The 21,388-nt window shown below is 44.6% G+C and overlaps 1 protein-coding gene across 1 annotated transcript in view; it reads right to left on the bottom strand.

The window, feature by feature from the left end:
- Positions 1 to 21,388, bottom strand: part of LOC124607011 (sialin-like) — a 140,638-nt gene that overhangs the window by 38,930 nt on the left and 80,320 nt on the right. The window contains exons 5-7 of the mRNA XM_047139165.1: positions 19,480 to 19,694; positions 10,926 to 11,078; positions 2,826 to 2,958 (exon numbers count right to left, since the gene is read on the bottom strand). Of these exons, the coding sequence (XP_046995121.1) occupies positions 2,826 to 2,958; positions 10,926 to 11,078; positions 19,480 to 19,694 (501 nt within the window). The remainder of the gene's footprint in view (positions 1 to 2,825; positions 2,959 to 10,925; positions 11,079 to 19,479; positions 19,695 to 21,388) is intronic.

Below are 21,388 nucleotides of genomic sequence, written 5' to 3'. Positions count from 1 at the left end.
CACATATCGAACATTTGTGAATGCCTAAAAAAACGTTTTGAGTTTTTGTATGTGTGTGCAAAGCATTGTGAAAATATCTCAAATAATAAAGTTATTGTAGAGCTGTGAAATCGCTTCAATCATTTGTAATAACCCTGTAAACTATGTGATCAAAAGTATCCGGACACCCACAAAAACATACGGTTTTCGCATTAGGTGCATTGTGCTGGCACCTACTGTCAGGTACTCCATATCAGCGACCTCAGTACTCGTTAGACATAGTGAGAGGGTAGAATAGGGCTCTCTTCGGAACTCAGACTTCGAAGGTGGTCAGGTTATTGGGTGTCACTTGTGTCATACGTCTGTACGCGAGATTTCCACACTGTCAGGTATCCCTACATCCACTGTTTCCTATGTGGTAGTGAAGTGGAAACGTGAAGGGACACGTACAGCACAAAAGCGTACAGGCCGACCTCGTCTGTTGACTGACAGAGACCGCTGACAGTTGAAGAGGGTCGTAATGTGTAATCCAGACCATCACATAGGAATTCCAAACTGCATCAGGATCCACTGCAAGTACTTTGGCAGTTATGCGGGAGGTGATAAAACTTGGATTTCATGGTCGAACGGCTGTTCAAAAGCCACACGTCACGCTGGTAAACGCCAAACGACGCCTCGCTTGGTATAAAGAGCGTAAACACTGGACGATTGAACAGTGCAGTGACGAATCACGGTACACAATGTGGCGATCCGATGGCAGGGTGTGGGTATGGCGAATGCCTGGTGAACGTCATCTGCCAGCGTGTGTAGTGCCAACATAAAATTGGGAGGAGGTAGTGTTATGATGCGGTCGTGTTTTTCATGGAGGGGGCTTGCACCACTAGTTATTTTGCGTGGCACTATCACAGCACAGATCTACATTGACGTTTTAAGCACCATCTTGCTTTCCACTGTTGAACAGATATTCGGGGATGACGACTGCATCTTTCAACACAATCGAGCATCTGTTCATAATGCACGGCCTATGGTGGAGTGGTTACACGACAATAACATCCCTGCAATGGACTGGCCTGCACAGAGTCCTGATCTGAATCCTACAGAACACCTCTGAGATGTTTTGGAACATCGAAATCATGCCGGGCCTCACCGAACGACATCGATATCTCTCCTCAGTGCAGCACTCCCTGAAGAATGGGCTGCCATTCCCCAAGAAACCTTCCAGCACCTGTTTAAATGTATGCCTGCGAGAGTGGAAGCTGTCATCAAGGCTACCGGTGGGCCAACACCATATTGAATTCCAGCATTACCGATAGAGAGCGCCACGAACTTGTAAGTCATTTTCAACCAGGTGTCCGGATACTTTTGATCACATAGTGTATCAGTCTGCTTACACTTTGTTTCATCAAACATTCAAGACTGCGTAAAACTATGATTTGTGAATATCCTTCTAGGAAAACTAGAATTTAGCTTCCATTCTGCAGTGGGATAGTTTTGAAATTTTGCTCCACACTGAAACTGTGTACCGAAGCGGAACCGGACCTTGCGGTAATGCTCATAGGGACAGAGCATCCACGATGGATCGAATAGCCACTCACCCTTCGAACATCATTTCTGCCAGTACCTTTCGACATCTGCAAGAAAGTTTGACAAAAACTGCATACTCTGGTGTGAAGGTTCGTTCAGGAAACCCCCCCTAAGGCTGTTGCTAAAGGCCCCTGCAAAAAAGCATGATTTTACTCACACGTATTCGGTCCCAATGTATGGGATCCGACTAGTGATGTATGTTTTGGTAGGCCAATTAAATAACGAAGGATCCGGGTACCGGGTGAACTGTAAAATTGTAGCCACCGACCAAGTTGGTTGGCTCAGTTGACCAGCGCTACTGTCGGTACCTCAGAAGAATCTCAGCCCCATAATCACTGCCAATGGTAGGTCGGGGAGAGAGGAACATCTTTGCCTCTCGGTCACTGTCCCTTCCGAGACATTGCGCGATTCGTTTCCACATGCATGTTGGCGCTCCCCGAGGTCCGATAAGTCACTGCGAGTGTAAATCCAGCCTGACGTCACATATGGATACCAGAACCGAGAAATCGTGCCTTCTCTAGGGCCATAAGTGCTGTATATTTTTTCTGAAGTGCTAGTACAGCAAGTGCAACTATTCTCAAACGTCCAGTGCAGGCTGTAATTATCGTGTAGCAGCGAAACGTGGAAGATATTCTAATGCGGTAATGCGGAACCGAATTATCTTGGCAAAAAAGGTACCAATTTTGGCCATCAGGTGCAAATTGGCGCTGTGAATGCAACTAGGCCGCAACTAGGCCGATCCTTCCCCGAATCGAACACGCCCGGCTGGTTAATGACGAGGGCCAGTGTGTCGGGCAGCTTGGGTGTGGTTTTTAGACAGTTGCCCACGTCCGACTAGGCGAATACCGGCTTGGTACCCACGTCCTGCCTCAGTTACACGATTTCCAAACATTTCGAAAACGTTCACTCATTTTCACTTGGGTTAACACTAGACGCAGACCTATGACATATAAAAATTTTGCCCCAGGGGGCAAGTGGGGAGAGGTGGACGATGGAAAAGTGATGGGGATTGAAGGGGGGGGGGGGGGCGGAATGGGTGATGACAGAAAGGTCATACAACCAACCTCTAACACTAATTTTGCCAAATCCAGATTAATATACCGACCCTGTGAAGACACAGAATAACGTCAGGAAGAAGGAGGAAAGAAGACTGACAGTACGTTTTAGATGCCCAATCCACAAGGTACGGTTAGTGTGAAGAAATACTGAGTAAGTAGACGCATGAAAATCATTAAACTGAATGGAACATCAAAGTGACTTACCTAATCCGTTTACTATACGAAGACCGTTGATCTTGGATATGTACCCTTTTCGGAGTACGTAGTCGATAAGCCAGCCACTGAACAGAACTCCGACACTGCCAGTGATTTGTGGAATGGCAGAGATGAGTCCATTCTGCACAGTATGCAAGCATATTCCAGGTTACTCCGAAGTCTCTTAGAGATCCAGCGTTTTAAACTACTATAAATAATTTTCTAATTGTTGTGTGCATTACCGCCTCAACGATAGCAATCTAGTCTGTCTCTAGATACAGTGTATACTGTATAACATTTGTTTCCAAAATTTTACAGCTACAATGTTACTGCTGGCATATGGTTTATTGTATAAAACTTTTAGAAATTGCTGTTTCTTGTCCTACATTTCGTACTTGACGCAAAACACACCTCAGTGAATTTGTCACGTGTAGTATTGTAGTCATTAGGTATCTTTCTCTAAAAGTTTTCCAAAACATCTTCCATATTGACTGCTCTTAGTTGGCAGAGAAGATAGTACTGAACACCACGAATAAAAAGTTAACACCAACTTTTGATCTGCTTGTCAAAGGTTACTGAGGTTCAATTGTTTGAGTGTAACCGTAACCAGGTTACCGTTTATTCCTTGTCCTATATGGCACACACTAAAAAAATTAAGGACTTACTATTTCACTTTATCTTTGACAACACTGTTCTTTTAAATTTGAGCATTTCACGGGAAAAAATGTTTTTTTTAACCGTTAGTGATGCAGGTAATAGTTACATAGTCCTAAAAGCAAATACCGTGTGCCTCTGTGCGATAGAGATATTACCTGTTTGTAACTTTCATACGTCTCCAGCTACGAATGTACTGCGCAGTTTTTCTCATACTGTACATTTTATATTGCCGTGAGGTAACAAAAATACAGAGTATGTTGATATGATTGACATGAGCGACTAAGGCTGAAACTTGGAAAGTGTTTATTTTTCTAGAATGACGTCACGAGTAACTTGTAAGTAATAGGATTTTTTACGTAGCCTTCTGGGATCGCAATTTTTTTTCTCGTATGACCGGCTCCGGAATTAAAAACCAACCGTCGTTTCTGTTGAAGGAAAGACAGGCTTTCTTAACTGCAAAAGTTTACTAAGTTGCATTGATATTCAAGACAATTGTACCTAGCCTTGTTAGACCGAGGCCACGTACGCTTACAATTCTATGTTTTATCTTATGTGCTATTTTTATTTCGGAACTACGTCATTTTCAAGACAATCAATTTTTGCAATTCCATGTTATAAATATAACTTATAAATGACAGAAATTACGTCGCTTACATACCAATTTATAAATTCGGAAGAAGCAATAGGGGCAACGACTAACGAAATAAATGAAAGCACTCCTGGTCGTTCGTGTGAGAATACGAGACTCAGAATGACTGCGCTTGAAAAAGGGATAAGGGCGAAACTGCATCAATACATAAAAAAATATAAACAACCAGGAGCGGACATGATCTCACTTAAACAATTTATAAAGGCTTTGGTCCCCTTCCTCAAGAAATTAATGGGTTTCTTCTTTTCTTCTTCTTCTTCTTCTTCTTCTTCTTCTTCCCTTCCCCTTCCTTTTCTTCCTCAGTGTTCAACCCGTACTTTTACATGCAGTAAACATTTTCCAACATGTTCGACTTTCCGTTAGTCTCCTCAGCTCGGTGTAGCTTCTACAAGCTTTTTTCCCTTTATTCTGTTATTAATGTACGAGGGGTGTCGATAAGTAACCTAACACACGTTTTCTCGGCGAAATACGGTTGAAAAATTTCAAAATTTGTTGTGGGACATCGTCGAATATTCCCGCTTCAGCTCCTATAGTTTCATGAAGTTCGGATAGGTGGCCTTGGTGTACGTAGCCTTCAAAATGGCGTCTGTAACGGAAGTGTGTTCCAGGCAGAGAGCTGTCACTGAGGGTAGCAGTACGTGGATAACGGCTGCGATGTAGACCAGTAGAGTGGTACAATGCCTGGATGCAGGGCCTCCCAATAAGGTGGCGTAAAGCCGTCGCATTGAACGGAGCTCGTGTTGAAAAATAGGGTTTTGTAGTCAAAAGCGTGAGGAGTAATATAGTGTATTGTAATCATGAATAAAAATAACTTGCTTTCAAAAAAAATGTGATGCATTACTTCTTAAACGCCCCTCGTATTTCAGCATGGGACGCTCTTAGCTATTCTTCCATTCTAATTGTCTATAGCAGTCCTTCTTGACAAAGCATCAATGCAACCCTGCTCCTAATTGACACCTCCCATACATCAGCTTTTCTCTCAATCGAACCAAATCTTCATTCATTATACTGTCAACCCATAATATTTTTGACGATCTCCGACAACACCACTGCTCAAATGCAATAATTCCTTTCTTTCGTGCTGCTCCAACTGGGCACGTGTCGTTTCCGTGAACTACACTCCTGGAAATTGAAATAAGAACACCGTGAATTCATTGACCCAGGAAGGGGAAACGTTATTGACACATTCCTGGGGTCAGATACATCACATGATCACACTGACAGAACCACAGGCACATAGACACAGGCAACAGAGCATGCACAATGTCGGCACTAGTACAGTGTATATCCACCTTTCGCAGCAATGCAGGCTGCTATTCTCCCATGGAGACGATCGTAGAGATGCTGGATGTAGTCCTGTGGAACGGCTTGCCATGCCATTTCCACCTGGCGCCTCAGTTGGACCAGCGTTCGTGCTGGACGTGCAGACCGCGTGAGACGACACTTCTTCCAGCCCCAAACATGCTCAATGGGGGACAGATCCGGAGATCTTGCTGGCCAGGGTAGTTGACGTACACCTTCTAGAGAACGTCGGGTGGCACGGTATACATGCGCACGTGCATTGTCCTGTTGGAACAGCACGTTCCCTTGCCGGTCTAGGAATGGTAGAACGATGGGTTCGATGACGGTTTGGATGTACCGTGCACTATTCAGTGTCCCCTCGACGATCACCAGTGGTGTACAGCCAGTGTAGGAGATCGCTCCCCACACCATGATGCCGGGTGTTGGCCCTGTGTGCCTCAGTCGTATGCAGTCCTGATTGTGGCGCTCACCTGCACGGCGCCAAACACGCATACGACCATCATTGGCACCAAGGCAGAAGCGACTCTCATCGCTGAAGACGACACGTCTCCATTCGTCCCTCCATTCACGCCTGTCGCGACACCACTGGAGGCGGGCTGCACGATGCTGGGGCGTAAGCGGAAGACGGCCTAACGGTGTGCGGGACCGTAGCCCAGCTTCATGGAGACGGTTGCGAATGGTCCTCGCCGATACCCCAAGAGCAACAGTGTCCCTAATTTGCTGGGAAGTGGCGGTGCGGTCCCCTACGGCACTGCGTAGGATCCTACGGTCTTGGCGTGCATCCGTGCGTCGCTGCGGTCCGGTCCCAGGTCGACGGGCACGTGCACCTTCCGCCGACCACAGGCGACAACATCGATGTACTGTGGAGACCTCACGCCCCACGTGTTGAGCAATTCGGCGGTACGTCCACCCGGCCTCCCGCATGCCCACTATACGCCCTCGCTCAAAGTCCGTCAACTGCACATACGGTTCACGTCCACGCTGTCGCGGCATGCTACCAGTATTAAAGACTGCGATGGAGCTCCGTATGCCACGGCAAACTGGCTGACACTGACGGCGGCGTTGCACAAATGCTACGCAGCTAGCGCCATTCGACGGCCAACACCGCGGTTCCTGGTGTGTCCGCTGTGCCGTGCGTGTGATCATTGCTTGTACAGCCCTCTCGCAGTGTCCGGAGCAAGTATGGTGGGTCTGACACACCGGTGTCAATGTGTTCTTTTTTCCATTTCCAGGAGTGTACTATCTGCCATACAGACTTCTTTACCAGATTGATTCTTATTTCAATTACAATACTTTCTTTAAGCGAATCATTTTGTGTGTCTTATCGAAAGCTAATTTTGTTGGTTGTATACTAATAATTTCCTGTTTGCTTCTACCATCAGATGTTATTTCGCTTTCCAAGCAGTTGAATTCCTTTATATTTTCTGGCTGTCTATTATCCTAACGTTTCTGTGCTGCTATTTTTATTTTCCTTATTTACTTTTCATCTTATTTAATTTGTAATTCCATCGCGAAAGTTTGGTATCGATCTGAGTATCAGTTGTTGCAGCTGATGCTAACTTTCTCCCAGGACAGCGGGTATCATCTGCGAAGTGTGACATATCTATTTTCCGATCGCGAACTTTTACTGCAGTTGCTACTAAATTTTCACTTATTCCATGCGTTCTGTCTGTGTTTAAATTAATGCGGGTGACGGCGAATATTTCTGCCTCATTCCCCTTCTGATTTTGGTCTACCTTTTTGTTCAAAATGGTTCAAATGGCTCTGAGCACTATGGGACTTAACTTCTGAGGTCATCAGTCCCCTAGAACTTAGAACTACTTAAACCTAACTAACCTAAGGACATCACACACATCCATGTCCGAGGCAGGATTCGAACCTGCGACCGTAGCGCCTAGAACCGCTCGGCCATCCCTGCCGCCTACCTTTTTGTTGTTCGCATCTCAGCGGTGCACTTTCTTCTCTTCAGAGACTCCAAAAAAAAACCCCAATTTTTATACATTGTTCTAGCGTCTTTCAATATCTTGAAAAGCTGAGTCTAGTCGATGCTATCCAAAACTTTCTCAAGTTGACCATAAGCTGTATAGGGATTCTTTCTTTGATCATTTTTTTATATTACTATTGTAACGGCAAATATTTGGTTCCTTTGTTCCTTTGCCCCTTCCAAATCCAAAATAGTCTCCACCGAGTCTCTGCTTAACATAATGTTCATTAATATGGGAGATATGTCTCACTGTGTGCTATTGTTCACATCTGTTGGCTGATGTTTCCTTTGGCAGTGGTACCATTACGCACTCCATAAATTAATTTGGTGTGTTACCAGTTCTATACATTCGTTCAATAAAGAATTCTTCGTCAGTCATTCTTAGGACGAATTCGTTTTTTATAATTCAATTGGGGGGCGGTAGTCAACAGTCATACAAAAAATTGTGACATCAGTTGAATGAAGGAAAGAAGATTTGGTTTAACATTCCATCGACAGGAAGGTCATTACAGACGGAGCATAAGTTCGGATTATGTCCGGAATGGGGAAGGAAATTGGCAGTGCCCTTTCAAAGGAACCATCCTGGCATTTGCCTGGAGCGATTTGTGGAAATCACAGAAAACCTAAATCTGGATGACCGGACGTGGTTTCAAACGTCGTCCTCAGAATGCGTGTCCAGTGTGCACACCATTGCGCCACCTCACTCGGGACCATCAGTTGATGTTCTGCAATTAGTACGTAAGTACGGAACCTGTATAATAACTCTATTACCGAGCGAGGTGGCGCAGTGGTTAACACACTGGACTCGCATTCGGGAGGACGACGGTCCAAACCCGAGTCCAGCAATCCTGATTTAGGTTTTCCGTAATTTCGCTAAATCACTTCTGGCAAATTCCGGGGATGGTTCCTCTGAAAGGGCTCGGCCGATTTCCTTCCCCATCCTTCCCTAATCCGATGGGAACGATGACCCTGCCGTTTGTTCCTCTCCCTGAAACCCAACCAACCAGCCTCGATTCATGTACTACTTCTTCGAAACGAGCCTATCTAGCTCCTAAACTGGCGAGTTACTTTGTAACGGTAGGTACCATTATAGAGTGATAAATAAAAAAAAACTGTTATTGACGTAGTAGCTTGTGTTTCTTCTTTAGATATCAAAGCCTATCTTTTTGTTGATGTTTGTGTTGATTAGCAGGGCACTCCGCTACACAAATGAAGAACTACCACACACGACGCGTGTTGTACTATCTCTCTTGCATTTCTGAGCTTCTCATAAATCGGCATCTAACCGGATTGCACCTGTATGCAGCACCGGGCAAATGTTTCTCTAATATGTCCTCTTAAGGGCGTGAATAGGTCTAAGTATTTCATTTAGTAACTGTGAATCTAGAAGAGCTCTAATGATATCTTTTAGAGAAGATTATAGTACTATTAAATAACTCATATCAACCATATGTACAAATAATTAAGTAAATATTACGTTGTATATCAGGCTGTTGCTTAACGAAGAAGCAAGGCTTAGGAAAATTCTGTCCTGAACAGATAATGTATTTTCTCCGAAAATGCTGTCTGAAAGTAGAAGGGAATGTAGCCATGAGAAACACCTCGCTTCCATTTATTGTAAAAAGAACTTGGATAGAATTAAAACGCTCTTCCCACGGACGTCATGACTAAATGAGAACATCCACTCCATCTTCTGGAAGTTATAGAAAACTTATACCGTCGCACACAAATAGTGATGAAAACAGAACATATGCTGTCTAAAGATCAAGGAATATGTCATGGCCGCAGCTTATCCACTACACTTTTTAATGTTTACGATGGCGATATAGTTAGAGAACGGCAACTCAGAGAAAGGCCGTTAATTAAAATCAGCGAAAGAGTGCATTTAAATAAAATGCTATCTGCAACATATCAAGTCATTATTCAGAGCACTAAGGATGGCTCTCAGATCTGTGATTTAACAGCAGCAGATCTGCACAGAATGTAACAAAAAAGGATCTCTGCACAAAAGAGGACGAGAATGGCATTCGGAGGTAAATATCCGGTCCGAACAAGAAATAGTTCGAGATAATAGGCCTACTGAGTAAATGTCTCACTTCCAACTCCTTGGCAGTGACATAACTTATGACATTTATCATGATAACGATCACCAGTTGAGTACCAGGTTATAAGTGGAATAATCTAAAAAGATTTATCTAGGTAAACGATGAAAGAAAGAAGAACGAAATTTTATGAATCGATAGCTATGGATGCTTTGTTCAGGGACATGGGTGACAAATTCTAAATATCTTAATAAGGTACAGAGATCAGAAGTGTGATTCCTGGGATATGTGCAAGGCTCTGAAAGACTGAACAGATTTAAAAATTAAGATATTTAGAGATAACTGAACTTTTTAAAATGGAAAGAGAAGAATGAACGCTGATAAAAAAGTCATCATATAAATCTAACGGCAGAAGAAAAATTGGAATACCAGTGCTTCCAATAACGTCCTATGTAATCAAAACCAGAAAATATCTTACTTCTTGAATAAGAAGATGAGGAAGTACAAATATGATATATGATTGCAGTGTACCTAAAACACTAAAGATAACTATGAGTGTTGCACTTAAAAATCTAAAATATGAAGTATTTACTATTTATGATGAGATTCGAAAATCGATGCCAAGTTAGTGTAATATACAGTGTGTCCCAGATGTGTTACGACTAACTTCGAGGGGTTGTAGACCGTCTTGGGGAGTAAATTGAGGACGGGAATCCGTGTCAGAACACGTCATCCAACGACGCTGCTGAGTGTCGAAGTTGTGGGCTCCGGCGACTGCCACTAGGCTGCCCCTTCAGCTGGAACCGTTACTTTGTAAGCTGACGCTCCGCAATGTTGTGAGCGCTTGCCACGATCGCCAATGGTGAAGACCGACATACGTACAGCCTAGGCAAGCCTGGTCTCCTTTGAATGCGAGCTCTATTGCCTCGGTGGATGATCGTTTTAGTCACGGGTTTCCAGCTGCAGTTTATTTTTCTCCTGGGACCCATCTCCAGTGTTTTTTGGTATTCAGTAGAAAAATTAACTGCATACGGCAACCCGTGTCCAAAACCGTCATCCACCGAGGCAACAGAGAATATCATTCAATAGACCAGGCCTGTCTACGCATCAGCTGGCTTCATCTCCTCCACTGGAAATCGTGGCAATCAGTCGCGATCACTGAATAACAAAAAACATTGCGAGACGTTCCGTCTACGGTTCGTCAGCGTGCGGCGTCACTTTTGCTGCCGGAGGGGTGGCCTAGTGACAGGCGCCGTCGCCTATTAACTTCGCTCTGTGCCGTCGTTCTATGACGTTTCTGGACACGGTTTCCTATCCTCGATTGGTTCCTCAAGGCACGCTCTATAACCCCTTGCAGTTTGTCGCAACATTTCTGGGATACCATGTACTACCTTAGCCTAAAACTGTAGACTAATCGATGCAGTCGCCGCCAATGTTTGCTAGGCTTTTATGAAGTGCAGTCCTTGCATACTCACACTTCGTGTATCGAAGAACAAGACGTTGGCGATGTAAAGCGGCAGTGAGGTGAGCAGTAGGTAGAACGTCCAGTCGAAGGTGATCATGAGCGACACGAGCGCCCACAGAGCTGGGGACGTCAGAATGCTCTTCCACGGCACTGGCAGGTTCTTCTGCACAACCAGCCACAAGAAAACGATATTCAGTCCTGGAGGCGTTATTCCACTTCCGAAATTAAGGTGCATTTGCGAACAGGATGGAGACGAGTTGGCAATGCGCATTATCTACTCAAATTGAGTCACCACCTCAGCAAGAGTTTGCTTAGCTAAAATATGACGCAGTGAATATTAAAGCAAGTGAGTATTTCTGATAAGTTTAAATTGGGTGTTGGACCGGTGATCTAATAAGAGTTTCTTTCGAGCAATAATGCGCTACCAATTGCACTAACCATCTGTATTTTATGTTAACATATGTCTCATTTTTGAAAAAACTTTTCTTGTTATTGTCAGTCTGCATTTCATATCCTCTTGTCCGCCCCCTGGCAGCTGAGTGGTGAATGTTATACCTAACGGCCCGGGTTCGATTCCCGGCTGGGTCGCAGATTTTCTCCGCTCAGGGACTGAGTGTTGTGTTGTCCTTATCATCGTCATTTCATCCCCATCGACACGCAAGTCGCCGAAGTAGCGTCAACTCAAAAGGCTTGCACCAGGCGAACGGTCTACCCGACAGGAGGCCCTAGCCACACGGCATTTCCATTTCCATATCCTCTTTTCCTCTGCCGTGGTCAGCCGTTCTCCTGCCCTAATGTCAAAACTCCGCCACTTTTGACTTTCCTGCTCTAGCTCCATCAAAAACAGCAGACCATATTCAAGTAGATTTCATTACCCCTCTTTTACATTTATTTAAACTCTTTTCTTACTCTTTTGAAGACCTTCTTCAATTGACCTTCCAAGTCCTTTGACGTTTCAGCGAACCTAAGAAATTTTATTTCTATTCTCTGAATTTTACCTTCTTTTCTAATTTCTCTTTATTTTCCATTATTGTTTACATTTAGACTTAACAGGCTTCATCCTGTCTCATCCCAATCTCTACTGTTGCCTCCCTTTCATGCCCTACCGCTATTATTAATCCTATCATGCGTATATGCTACACTCCTGGAAATGGAAAAAAGAACACATTGACACCGGTGTGTCAGACCCACCATACTTGCTCTGGACACTGCGAGAGGGCTGTACAAGCAATGATCACACGCACGGCACAGCGGACACACCAGGAACCGCGGTGTTGGCCGTCGAATGGCGCTAGCTGCGCAGCATTTGTGCACCGCCGCCGTCAGTGTCAGCCAGTTTGCCGTGGCTCCATCGCAGTCTTTAACACTGGTAGCATGCCACGACAGCGTGGACGTGAACAGTATGTGCAGTTGACGGACTTTGAGCGAGGGCGTATAGTGGGCATGCGGGAGGCCGGGTGGACGTACCGCCGAATTGCTCAACACGTGGGGCGTGAGGTCTCCACAGTACATCGATGTTGTCGCCAGTGGTCGGCGGAAGGTGCACGTGCCCGTCGACCTGGGACCGGACCGCAGCGACGCACGGATGCACGCCAAGACCGTAGGATCCTACGCAGTGCCGTAGGGGACCGCACCGCCACTTCCCAGCAAATTAGGGACACTGTTGCTCCTGGGGTATCGGCGAGGACCATTCGCAACCGTCTCCATGAAGCTGGGCTACGGTCCCGCACACCGTTAGGCCGTCTTCCGCTCACGCCCCAACATCGTGCAGCCCGCCTCCAGTGGTGTCGCGACAGGCGTGAATGGAGGGACGAATGGAGACGTGTCGTCTTCAGCGATGAGAGTCGCTTCTGCCTTGGTGCCAATGATGGTCGTATGCGTGTTTGGCGCCGTGCAGGTGAGCGCCACAATCAGGACTGCATACGACCGAGGCACACAGGGCCAACACCCAGCATCATGGTGTGGGGAGCGATCTCCTACACTGGCCGTACACCACTGGTGATCGTCGAGGGGACACTGAATAGTGCACGGTACATCCAAACCGTCATCGAACCCATCGTTCTACCATTCCTAGACCGGCAAGGGAACTTGCTGTTCCAACAGGACAATTCACGTCCGCATGTATCCCGTGCCACCCAACGTGCTCTAGAAGGTGTAAGTCAACTACCCTGGCCAGCAAGATCTCCGGATCTGTCCCCCATTGAGCATGTTTGGGACTGGATGAAGCGTCGTCTCACGCGGTCTGCACGTCCAGCACGAACGCTGGTCCAACTGAGGCGCCAGGTGGAAATGGCATGGCAAGCCGTTCCACAGGACTACATCCAGCATCTCTACGATCGTCTCCATGGGAGAATAGCAGCCTGCATTGCTGCGAAAGGTGGATATACACTGTACTAGTGCCGACATTGTGCATGCTCTGTTGCCTGTGTCTATGTGCCTGTGGTTCTGTCAGTGTGATCATGTGATGTATCTGACCCCAGGAATGTGTCAATAAAGTTTCCCCTTCCTGGGACAATGAATTCACGGTGTTCTTATTTCAATTTCCAGGAGTGTATAAGTAAATTCTTTTACTTTTGACTACTCTGGATAAAAAACAAATGCTTTTCTTACAAACTGCTGTGTTACTATCATTTACTGTTCACGATCATGTGTTGCTGTGACTCAGTCTGTTTAAATGGAAAATAAATATGAATGGGATTGTATATACATATATCCTAATCTCCTTCTCCCCCTGTCTCTGTCCATCTCTTTCTCCTCCTTTCTTTGTCTATCTCCTCTTCTTCCTTCCCCCCTCTCTGTCTATTACGTCCTCCTCCTCTCTCTGACAATCTTCTCCATCTCCTCCCGCCTCCTCTCTCTCTCCATCATCTCCTGCCCCCACTCTGCATCTCCTCCTGCTGTCTCTCTGTCCATCTGCTCTTTCCGTTTTCTGTGCCCATTTCCTCCCACACCTTTGTCCATCTCCTCTTCCACCCTATTCTCTGACCTTGAGCCTTGATTATTGTTCCGTAAAAACGTACAAAAATTTAACAGGACATAGAGGATGCTGGGTCGGTGAGCCAGCTTAAAGAGATAATAAGAATAAGAGGTGCATTCAAGTTCTAAGGCCTCCGATTTTTTTTCTCTGGACTGGAAAGAGATAGAAACATGCGCATTGTTTTAAAATGAGGCCGCGTTCATTGCCAGAGATGGCAGCACCGTACGGCAGATGGAATTTTACAACCAGCGGCGAGAATGAGAACTGTTTTAAATACTTAAAATGGCGACGTTTTCCTTACTTGAACAGCGTGCAATCATTCGTTTTCTGAATTTGCGTGGTGTGAAACCAATTGAAATTCATTGACAGTTGAAGGAGACATGTGGTGATGGAGTTATGGAAGTGTCGAAAGTGCGTTCATGGGTACGACAGTTTAATGAAGGCAGAACATCATGTGACAACAAACCGAAACAACCTCGGGCTCGCACAAGCCGGTCTCACGACATGATCGAGAAAGTGGAGAGAATTGTTTTGGGGGATCGCCGAATGACTGTTGAACAGATCACCTCCAGAGTTAGCATTTCTGTGGGTTCTGTGCACACAATCCTCCATGACGACCTGAAAATGTGAAAAGTGTCATCCAGGTGGGTGCTACGAATGCTGATGGACGACCACACGGCTGCCCGTGTGGCATGTTGCCAAGCAATGTTGACGCGCAACGACAGCATGAATGGGACTTTCTTTTCGTCGGTTGTGACAATGGATGAGACGTGGATGCCATTTTTCAATCCAGAAGAAAGCGCCAGTCAGCTCAATGGAAGCACACAGATTCACCGCCACCAAAAAAATTTCGGGTAACCGCCAGTGCTGAAAAAATGATGGTGTCCATGTTCTGGGACAGCGAGGGCGTAATCCTTACCCATTGCGTTCCAAAGGGCACTACGGTAACAGGTGCATCCTACGAAAATGTTTTGAAGAACAAATTCTTTCCTGCACTGCAACAAAAACGTCCGGGAAGGGCTACGCATGTGCTGTTTCACCAAGATAACGCACCCGCACATCGAGCTAACGTTACGCAACAGTTTCTTCGTGATAACAACTTTGAAGTGATTCTTCATGCTCCCTACTCACCTGACCTGGCTCCTAGTGACTTTTGGCCTTTTCCAACAATGAAAGACACTCTCCGTGGCCGCACATTCACCAGCCGTGCTGCTATTGCCTCAGCGATTTTCCAGTGGTCAAAACAGACTCCTAAAGAAGCCTTCGCCGCTGCCATAGAATCATGGCGTCAGCGCTGTGAAAAATGTGTACTTCTGCAGGGCGATTACGTCGAGAAGTAACGCCAGTTTCATCGATTTCGGGTGAGTAGTTAGTTAGAAAAAAAAAATCGGAGGCCTTAGAACTTGAATGCACCTCGTAAAATCACATCACTGCGTACTTTCTTATTTACGTTTATTAACTGAAAATATCATCCTTGACACAATAAAAGTATGTTTTGTACGGAATCTTACAAAATGCGCTGAAACTGACGGCCATCAACCTCAATGCAAGTATGACATCTGCGAACAATATTCCCTGGTGTATTTCGAATCGCATCACAGGAGCTATAATTCTGGCAACCAATTCCATCTCCGTATCCACTGGGGTCTCTTCGGAAAAGAGGATTCAGGTTAGGTGACCTCGCAAGTCATTGAATAGAACCTCTCATTCCAATCCAGCGACCAAGAAATACTGCTCAATCGTACTGTACTGCATGTCTCTGAATAACACTGAGTAATGAATGGGTCTGCCGTTGATTCATAGCATGGTCTATCATGAGACAATGTAAATACGATACAACACAGCCACCATATCGACAAGTAAAGTAAACAAAACCTGCATCATATCTACCTGGCAATCAGGCTCGTTCTCCGTGTTTCCTTGCAGGAAATAAACAACGTACATGTAAATAAACAGCACAGTACGTGTAAACTTCTACGCATCTTAATCATAAGTAAGCAGGAAAACAGTAATGCTAGACAAAGCATTAGACAAGTTTACTTCCATATTTCCTTAAGTTAGCTTCCCTACCTCAAATGCTCAGTGGAGCATTCTCCACGCCCTGTTACATTTTTGCGCGCTCTTACGGAAATACCCCATATATTACATATACAGGGTGCTAAAGAAAGAAGTATCAAATATTTTAAGAGGCGGCAGTACTGGTCCGCAGCTCGTGGTCGTGCGGTAGCGTTCTCGCTTCCCACGCCCGGGTTCCCGGGTTCGATTCTCGGCGGGGTCAGGGATTTTCTCTGCCTCGTGATGACTGGGTGTTGTGTGATGTCCTTAGGTTAGGTAGGTTTAAGTAGTTCTAAGTTCTAGGGGACTGATGACCATAGATGTTAAGTCCCATAGTGCTCAGAGAGAGCGGCAGTACTCATCGAAACGAGAAAAATAAGTCTCATAAACATGGGTCCGGGAACGCATGCTTTACGAGGTAAACATGTGTTTATAGGAAGGGCTGCGAGACGCTTGGTTGCGGATATTAGCAAAAAAATGGTTCAAATGGCTCTGAGCACTATGGGACTCAACATCTGAGGTCATCAGTCCCCTATAACTTAGAACTACTTAAACTTAACTAACCTAAGGACATCACACACATCCATGCCCGAGGCAGGATTCGAACCTGCGACCGTTGCGGCCGGCCAAGGATATTAGCACAATGTTGCATTGGCGCTCTGTCAAATGTGTCGCCAGGGTAATATGATGTGTTACAGCACTGGACCTACCATAAGGTGATCTGCATACAAGTGTGTGGTTCGGATCGTGTTGTAGGCTACGTAAGTTTTCGTCATGTTTATGTGCTTTATTGTACAGTACTGTCAGCACTGGATATGCGCTGTTTTATCTCTTTCCAAACATGGAGTAACTTACATGTTAACTGTTATTGCCCTGTTTGAACGTACAAATGGTGTGGTATATTTACATTTCCTCTCTTCCACCATTTGTTAGGACTGGGAGACTACTACTCGACAAGTCAAATGGCGGATATGATATATTGCTATTGTTTAGCAAATGGACGTAGCCTGCAAGCCGGCGCCCTCTATATCCAAAGCAATGAGTGCCCTCTGATGAGCTGTCCGGCAGACTTTTCCAGCATCTGAGGGACACAGGTACCCTTGCATCTCGGAAGACTCGCAGTGGAAGGCCTCGCACAGTCTGCACGTCTGGCGTGGAGGAGTGTGTGCTACGTTTGGTGAAAGAAATCCCTGGGACCAGTAACGACGGTTGACAGCAGCAGAAGGTCTGTCTCTTTTATCTGGGGGGTACTTCACGAACAGTTGCTGTATCCATATTATCTAAAGCGAGTTCAGCCCTGAGGCTACAGGATCATCAAGGCAGACGGCGGTTCTGTCAATGGCTGTTGCAGAAGTGTGTCGTAGATCCACTGTTCATATACAAGATTTTATTTACCGATGAGGCATGGTTCATATGAGAGGGTTTTGTGAATTTCCATAACCAGCATGTGTGGGCACATGTAGATCCCCATGCAATTCAGGAAAGAGGTCATCAACACCGATTCTCAATCAACGTATGGACAATCCCCTCGACTTTTGGTTATGGGGATACTTCAAGTAATTGGCGCACGTCACGCCAGTCAACGATGTGCGTACACTACAGGGTCGCATCTTCAATGCGTGACAGCAAGTACAACAACCGGGTATACTTCAAAGGGTGCATCATTCTTTATGCCGGAGGGAAGAGCGGTGCATTGTCATGATTGGACACCAGTTTGAATACCACCTGTGAACATGTGTTTATCACAGAACTTATGTATTTCCAGGTCCTTTTTTACTGATCTCAGAAAGTATACATTTTTGGACTCATGTTTATTGGACTTATTTTTCTTCTTTCGATGATAGCCTTCGTCCGTCCCAATCTTCATTAGATTATTGTGTAAAGTTTGAAATAAATCTGTGAAGAACTTTTCAATATTATGGTAAATGCGTTTGCCTTTTATACGTTATATATTTATTAATATATTGCATATATTTAAAAAAATAGATATTTAAAAACTCGCGCTTATCCGAATGTAACATTGTGTCAAAATTTCAAAGCATTCGGTGAAGAACTTTCGGATATATATGATTCTGAACAAACGAACCCTTACGTTTTTATTTATATAGATTGAGCTTAATATGTTGAGCGTGATATTTGGGGCATATGTTAATCTGTATTATTATGTGTATTTCTCCTCAGAGCTTTGTATACACTGATAACAAGAGAAAAAATAGAGTCTGGGTCGCATTTTGCGTGATTTTATCAACAACTCAGAAATAACTTATTTGTGGTTCTCATAGGAAATCACCTGAAATGCATTGTACCCCACAGGGTACGTCACTTTCCTCGTTGGGTACCATTACATGTTCAAAAATACGAAGGACTTAGGAAACACAGTGTTCAATCAGATGCAGAGTCTAATAATTTTAATTCTGTTTTTTTTTTTTTTTTTAATATCATCATTGTATCGCTCAGCCGTTCAGAGGAAACAGTATTTATTACACAACCGATTGTAGTCTGAAATGGAGGATTATCAGTTTATATAAAACTCCGACACGCCTAACCAAATTCTATAGGTTTAATGGTAATCGTAGTCGTAGTAAGACTCGATATGTCCAAAAATTTGATCACATATTTGATTAGCCACCTAACCTGATCCATGTAGTGTAACCTACTGTAAACTGCATGGAAAGTAAAATACAACAGTATGGGTATTACGCCGGAACTAGAACCAGGACTTTCGTCTTTAATGAGAGATGGTTGACTGAAGTATGTAGTCATACTTCACGACTCCATTCAAAATTTGAGGTTTCAATACGTCTTAGAAGTTCTGCATCACACTTGGTGGGAATAATCCTCGACAGAGTAGAACATTGCTGTGCCGTAAGCTACAGAACAAATCTTTCGTGCTAGAGCGATAAGTACATTGCAATTATGTTTCCTCAGAGTTTGAAAAATTGTATTCCTGTTCTGGAATCAAACACCTGGTTTACTCTTGTCAGCTGAGCCTTATGGTAATGTAACAGGAAAACGAGCAGGAAGAATAATTTCTGGTGTTTACCCGCTGCTATCTTGTAGGTAACTCTTCGAGGAGGTACTTCATAACAATACGTATATTCGTTAACGAAATTCTTCTTATATAATCCATCACAATTTGAGAAGAATAGTAATGTGCATACTTACAATATTAGAGGAAAAATGACCTTTATTACACATTATTTCAGTCCAACCTAAAGTAAAGTCTTCTGGACAACGCCCTGTATTCCACTGACGAATTTTTATTTTAAAACTGGTAGCCTGTTAAAAAAACTATTTTTAAGCGTAGTTGCATAAGTGGGACATTTACTGTATGTTTACATTAGTCAGGTATACATATCCTGTAAACTGACTCATTCGACATCATTTCGATAAACGGAAACATGTAACTAACTAACTGACATCGATTAGGGGAACAGTTTTATTCTTTGATGAAACATTTCAGTTGACACTCTGGTGAGAGCTACCAATTCAGTCTGGACGGGAGAAATTTGTCTGAGCTGTGAGGCGTTACCTTGGCACTCGACTTGATAGTAGCCTCGATGTAGCGACGCTCTGTTGGGTCTATGCGTGGGTGTTTCGCTGGCGTGTCGGTAATCATCAGGAACCATGGCAGGCACCAAAGCACACCGGCGCCGCCGATCACGTAGAAGGCCAGAGGCCACCCCGCCGCCGTCTCACACATGGCGCCTGTCGAAGCCATCGACACCAACGGCCCAACGAACATACCTGCAACCGAATTAGTGTCACGGTGTCATTTGTGTTCAGTGGATGATGAAGACATCTGTGGAAACAGTGAATAGGTAAACAAATTATTATACAGGATTTGTACCTAAATGAGATTTTGACTCTGCACACACACACACACACACACACACACACACACACACACACACACACACACGTACACACACGAGCACGCGCGGTGCTTACAGATATGAACACATTCACATGAACGCATAGCTAACCGTTTCTGTAGTATAGAGCACTAGTTCCTGTGCGAATAACTCGCAGTCTATTACTATAGGTAATACAGTTATGGACAAATAAGTAAATGGAAATATTATTAATAAAAGATGTTATGTTGTGAGCAGTGAAAGCAAATATTACACAGATGTGACAAAAGTCATGGGATATTTCCTAATATCATGTCGGATCTCTTTTTGCAGGGAAAGTGCAGGAACTCGACGTAGTATGGTCCCAACACGTCGTTGGAAGTCCCTGAAGAGATACTGAGCCATGTTGCCTCTACAGCAGTCCATTATTGCGAAAGTGTTGCCAGTGCAGGGTTTTGTGTACGAACTAACCTTTCGATAACGTCCCATAAATGTTCGATGGCTTCGTGTCGCGCGATGTAAATGACCAGATTATTCGCTCGAAATGTCCACAATGTTCTTCAAACAAGTCACGAACAATTAGAGTCGGTGACATATTTGGGAACTAAAGACACCAAGTAGCCCAACATTATTATTTCCAGTCAATGAGCTGTTCAGCTGGACCAGAGGACACCGTCTGTTCTATGCAAACACAGTCTGCACCATTGTGGAGCTACCACCAGCGTGCACATCGCCTTGTTGATAACTTGGCTCCATGGCTTCGTGGAGTCTCCGCCACTCTCGAACCCTTCCGTCAGCTCTTACCAAGTGAAATCAGGACTCATCTCACCAGGCCACGGCTTTCCAGTCGTCTAGGATCCAATCGATACGGTCACGAGCCCAGGACTGGTGCTACAGGCGATGTCGAGATGTTAGTAAAGGCACTGGCATCGATCGTCAGCTGCCATAACCCATTAAAGCCCAATTTCGCAGCGCTATAGACACGGATACGTTAATCGTATGTACCACCTCGATTTGTGCGTTATTCCACTCAGTGTTCCTTGTCTGTTACCACTGGCAACGCTACGCAAACGCTGCTGCTGTCGATCGTTAAGCGAAGCCCGTCGGCCACTGCGTTTCCATGGTGAGAGGTTATGCCTGAACTTTTGTGTTCTCAGCACACTCTTGAAACAGTGGATTCCCAAACGATTTCCGATATGGAATGTCCCATGCGTCTGTCTCTATCATTCCGCATTCAACGTCTGTTAATTCAACTCGTTTGGCCATAATCACTTCGAAAACCTTTCGAAAATCACCTGAGTGCAAATCACAGCCCCCTCAGTGCACTGCCCTTCTGTACCTTGTGTACACTATACTACGGCCATCTGTATATGTGCAAGTCGCTTGTAACTTCAGTGTACTCTCGTCGTAAAACATCGATTTCATTATGTACAATACGGATAACTGTAAAACATATGTAAACAGATATTGTCTTTCTCAGATTAATTTCATTTTTTTAAATTTCATCATTTTAAAAACTTCTTTTAAACCAAACTAAGCAGCCTTGATGTGAACATCGTTTACTTTTTCACTATATGTGACTTTAGT

This window comes from Schistocerca americana, chromosome 3 (assembly GCF_021461395.2).
Source record: "Schistocerca americana isolate TAMUIC-IGC-003095 chromosome 3, iqSchAmer2.1, whole genome shotgun sequence".
NCBI lineage: Eukaryota > Metazoa > Arthropoda > Insecta > Orthoptera > Acrididae > Schistocerca > Schistocerca americana.
The sequence above is the reverse complement of the archived record's forward strand: the minus strand, read 5'-3'. Positions and strand labels throughout refer to the sequence as shown.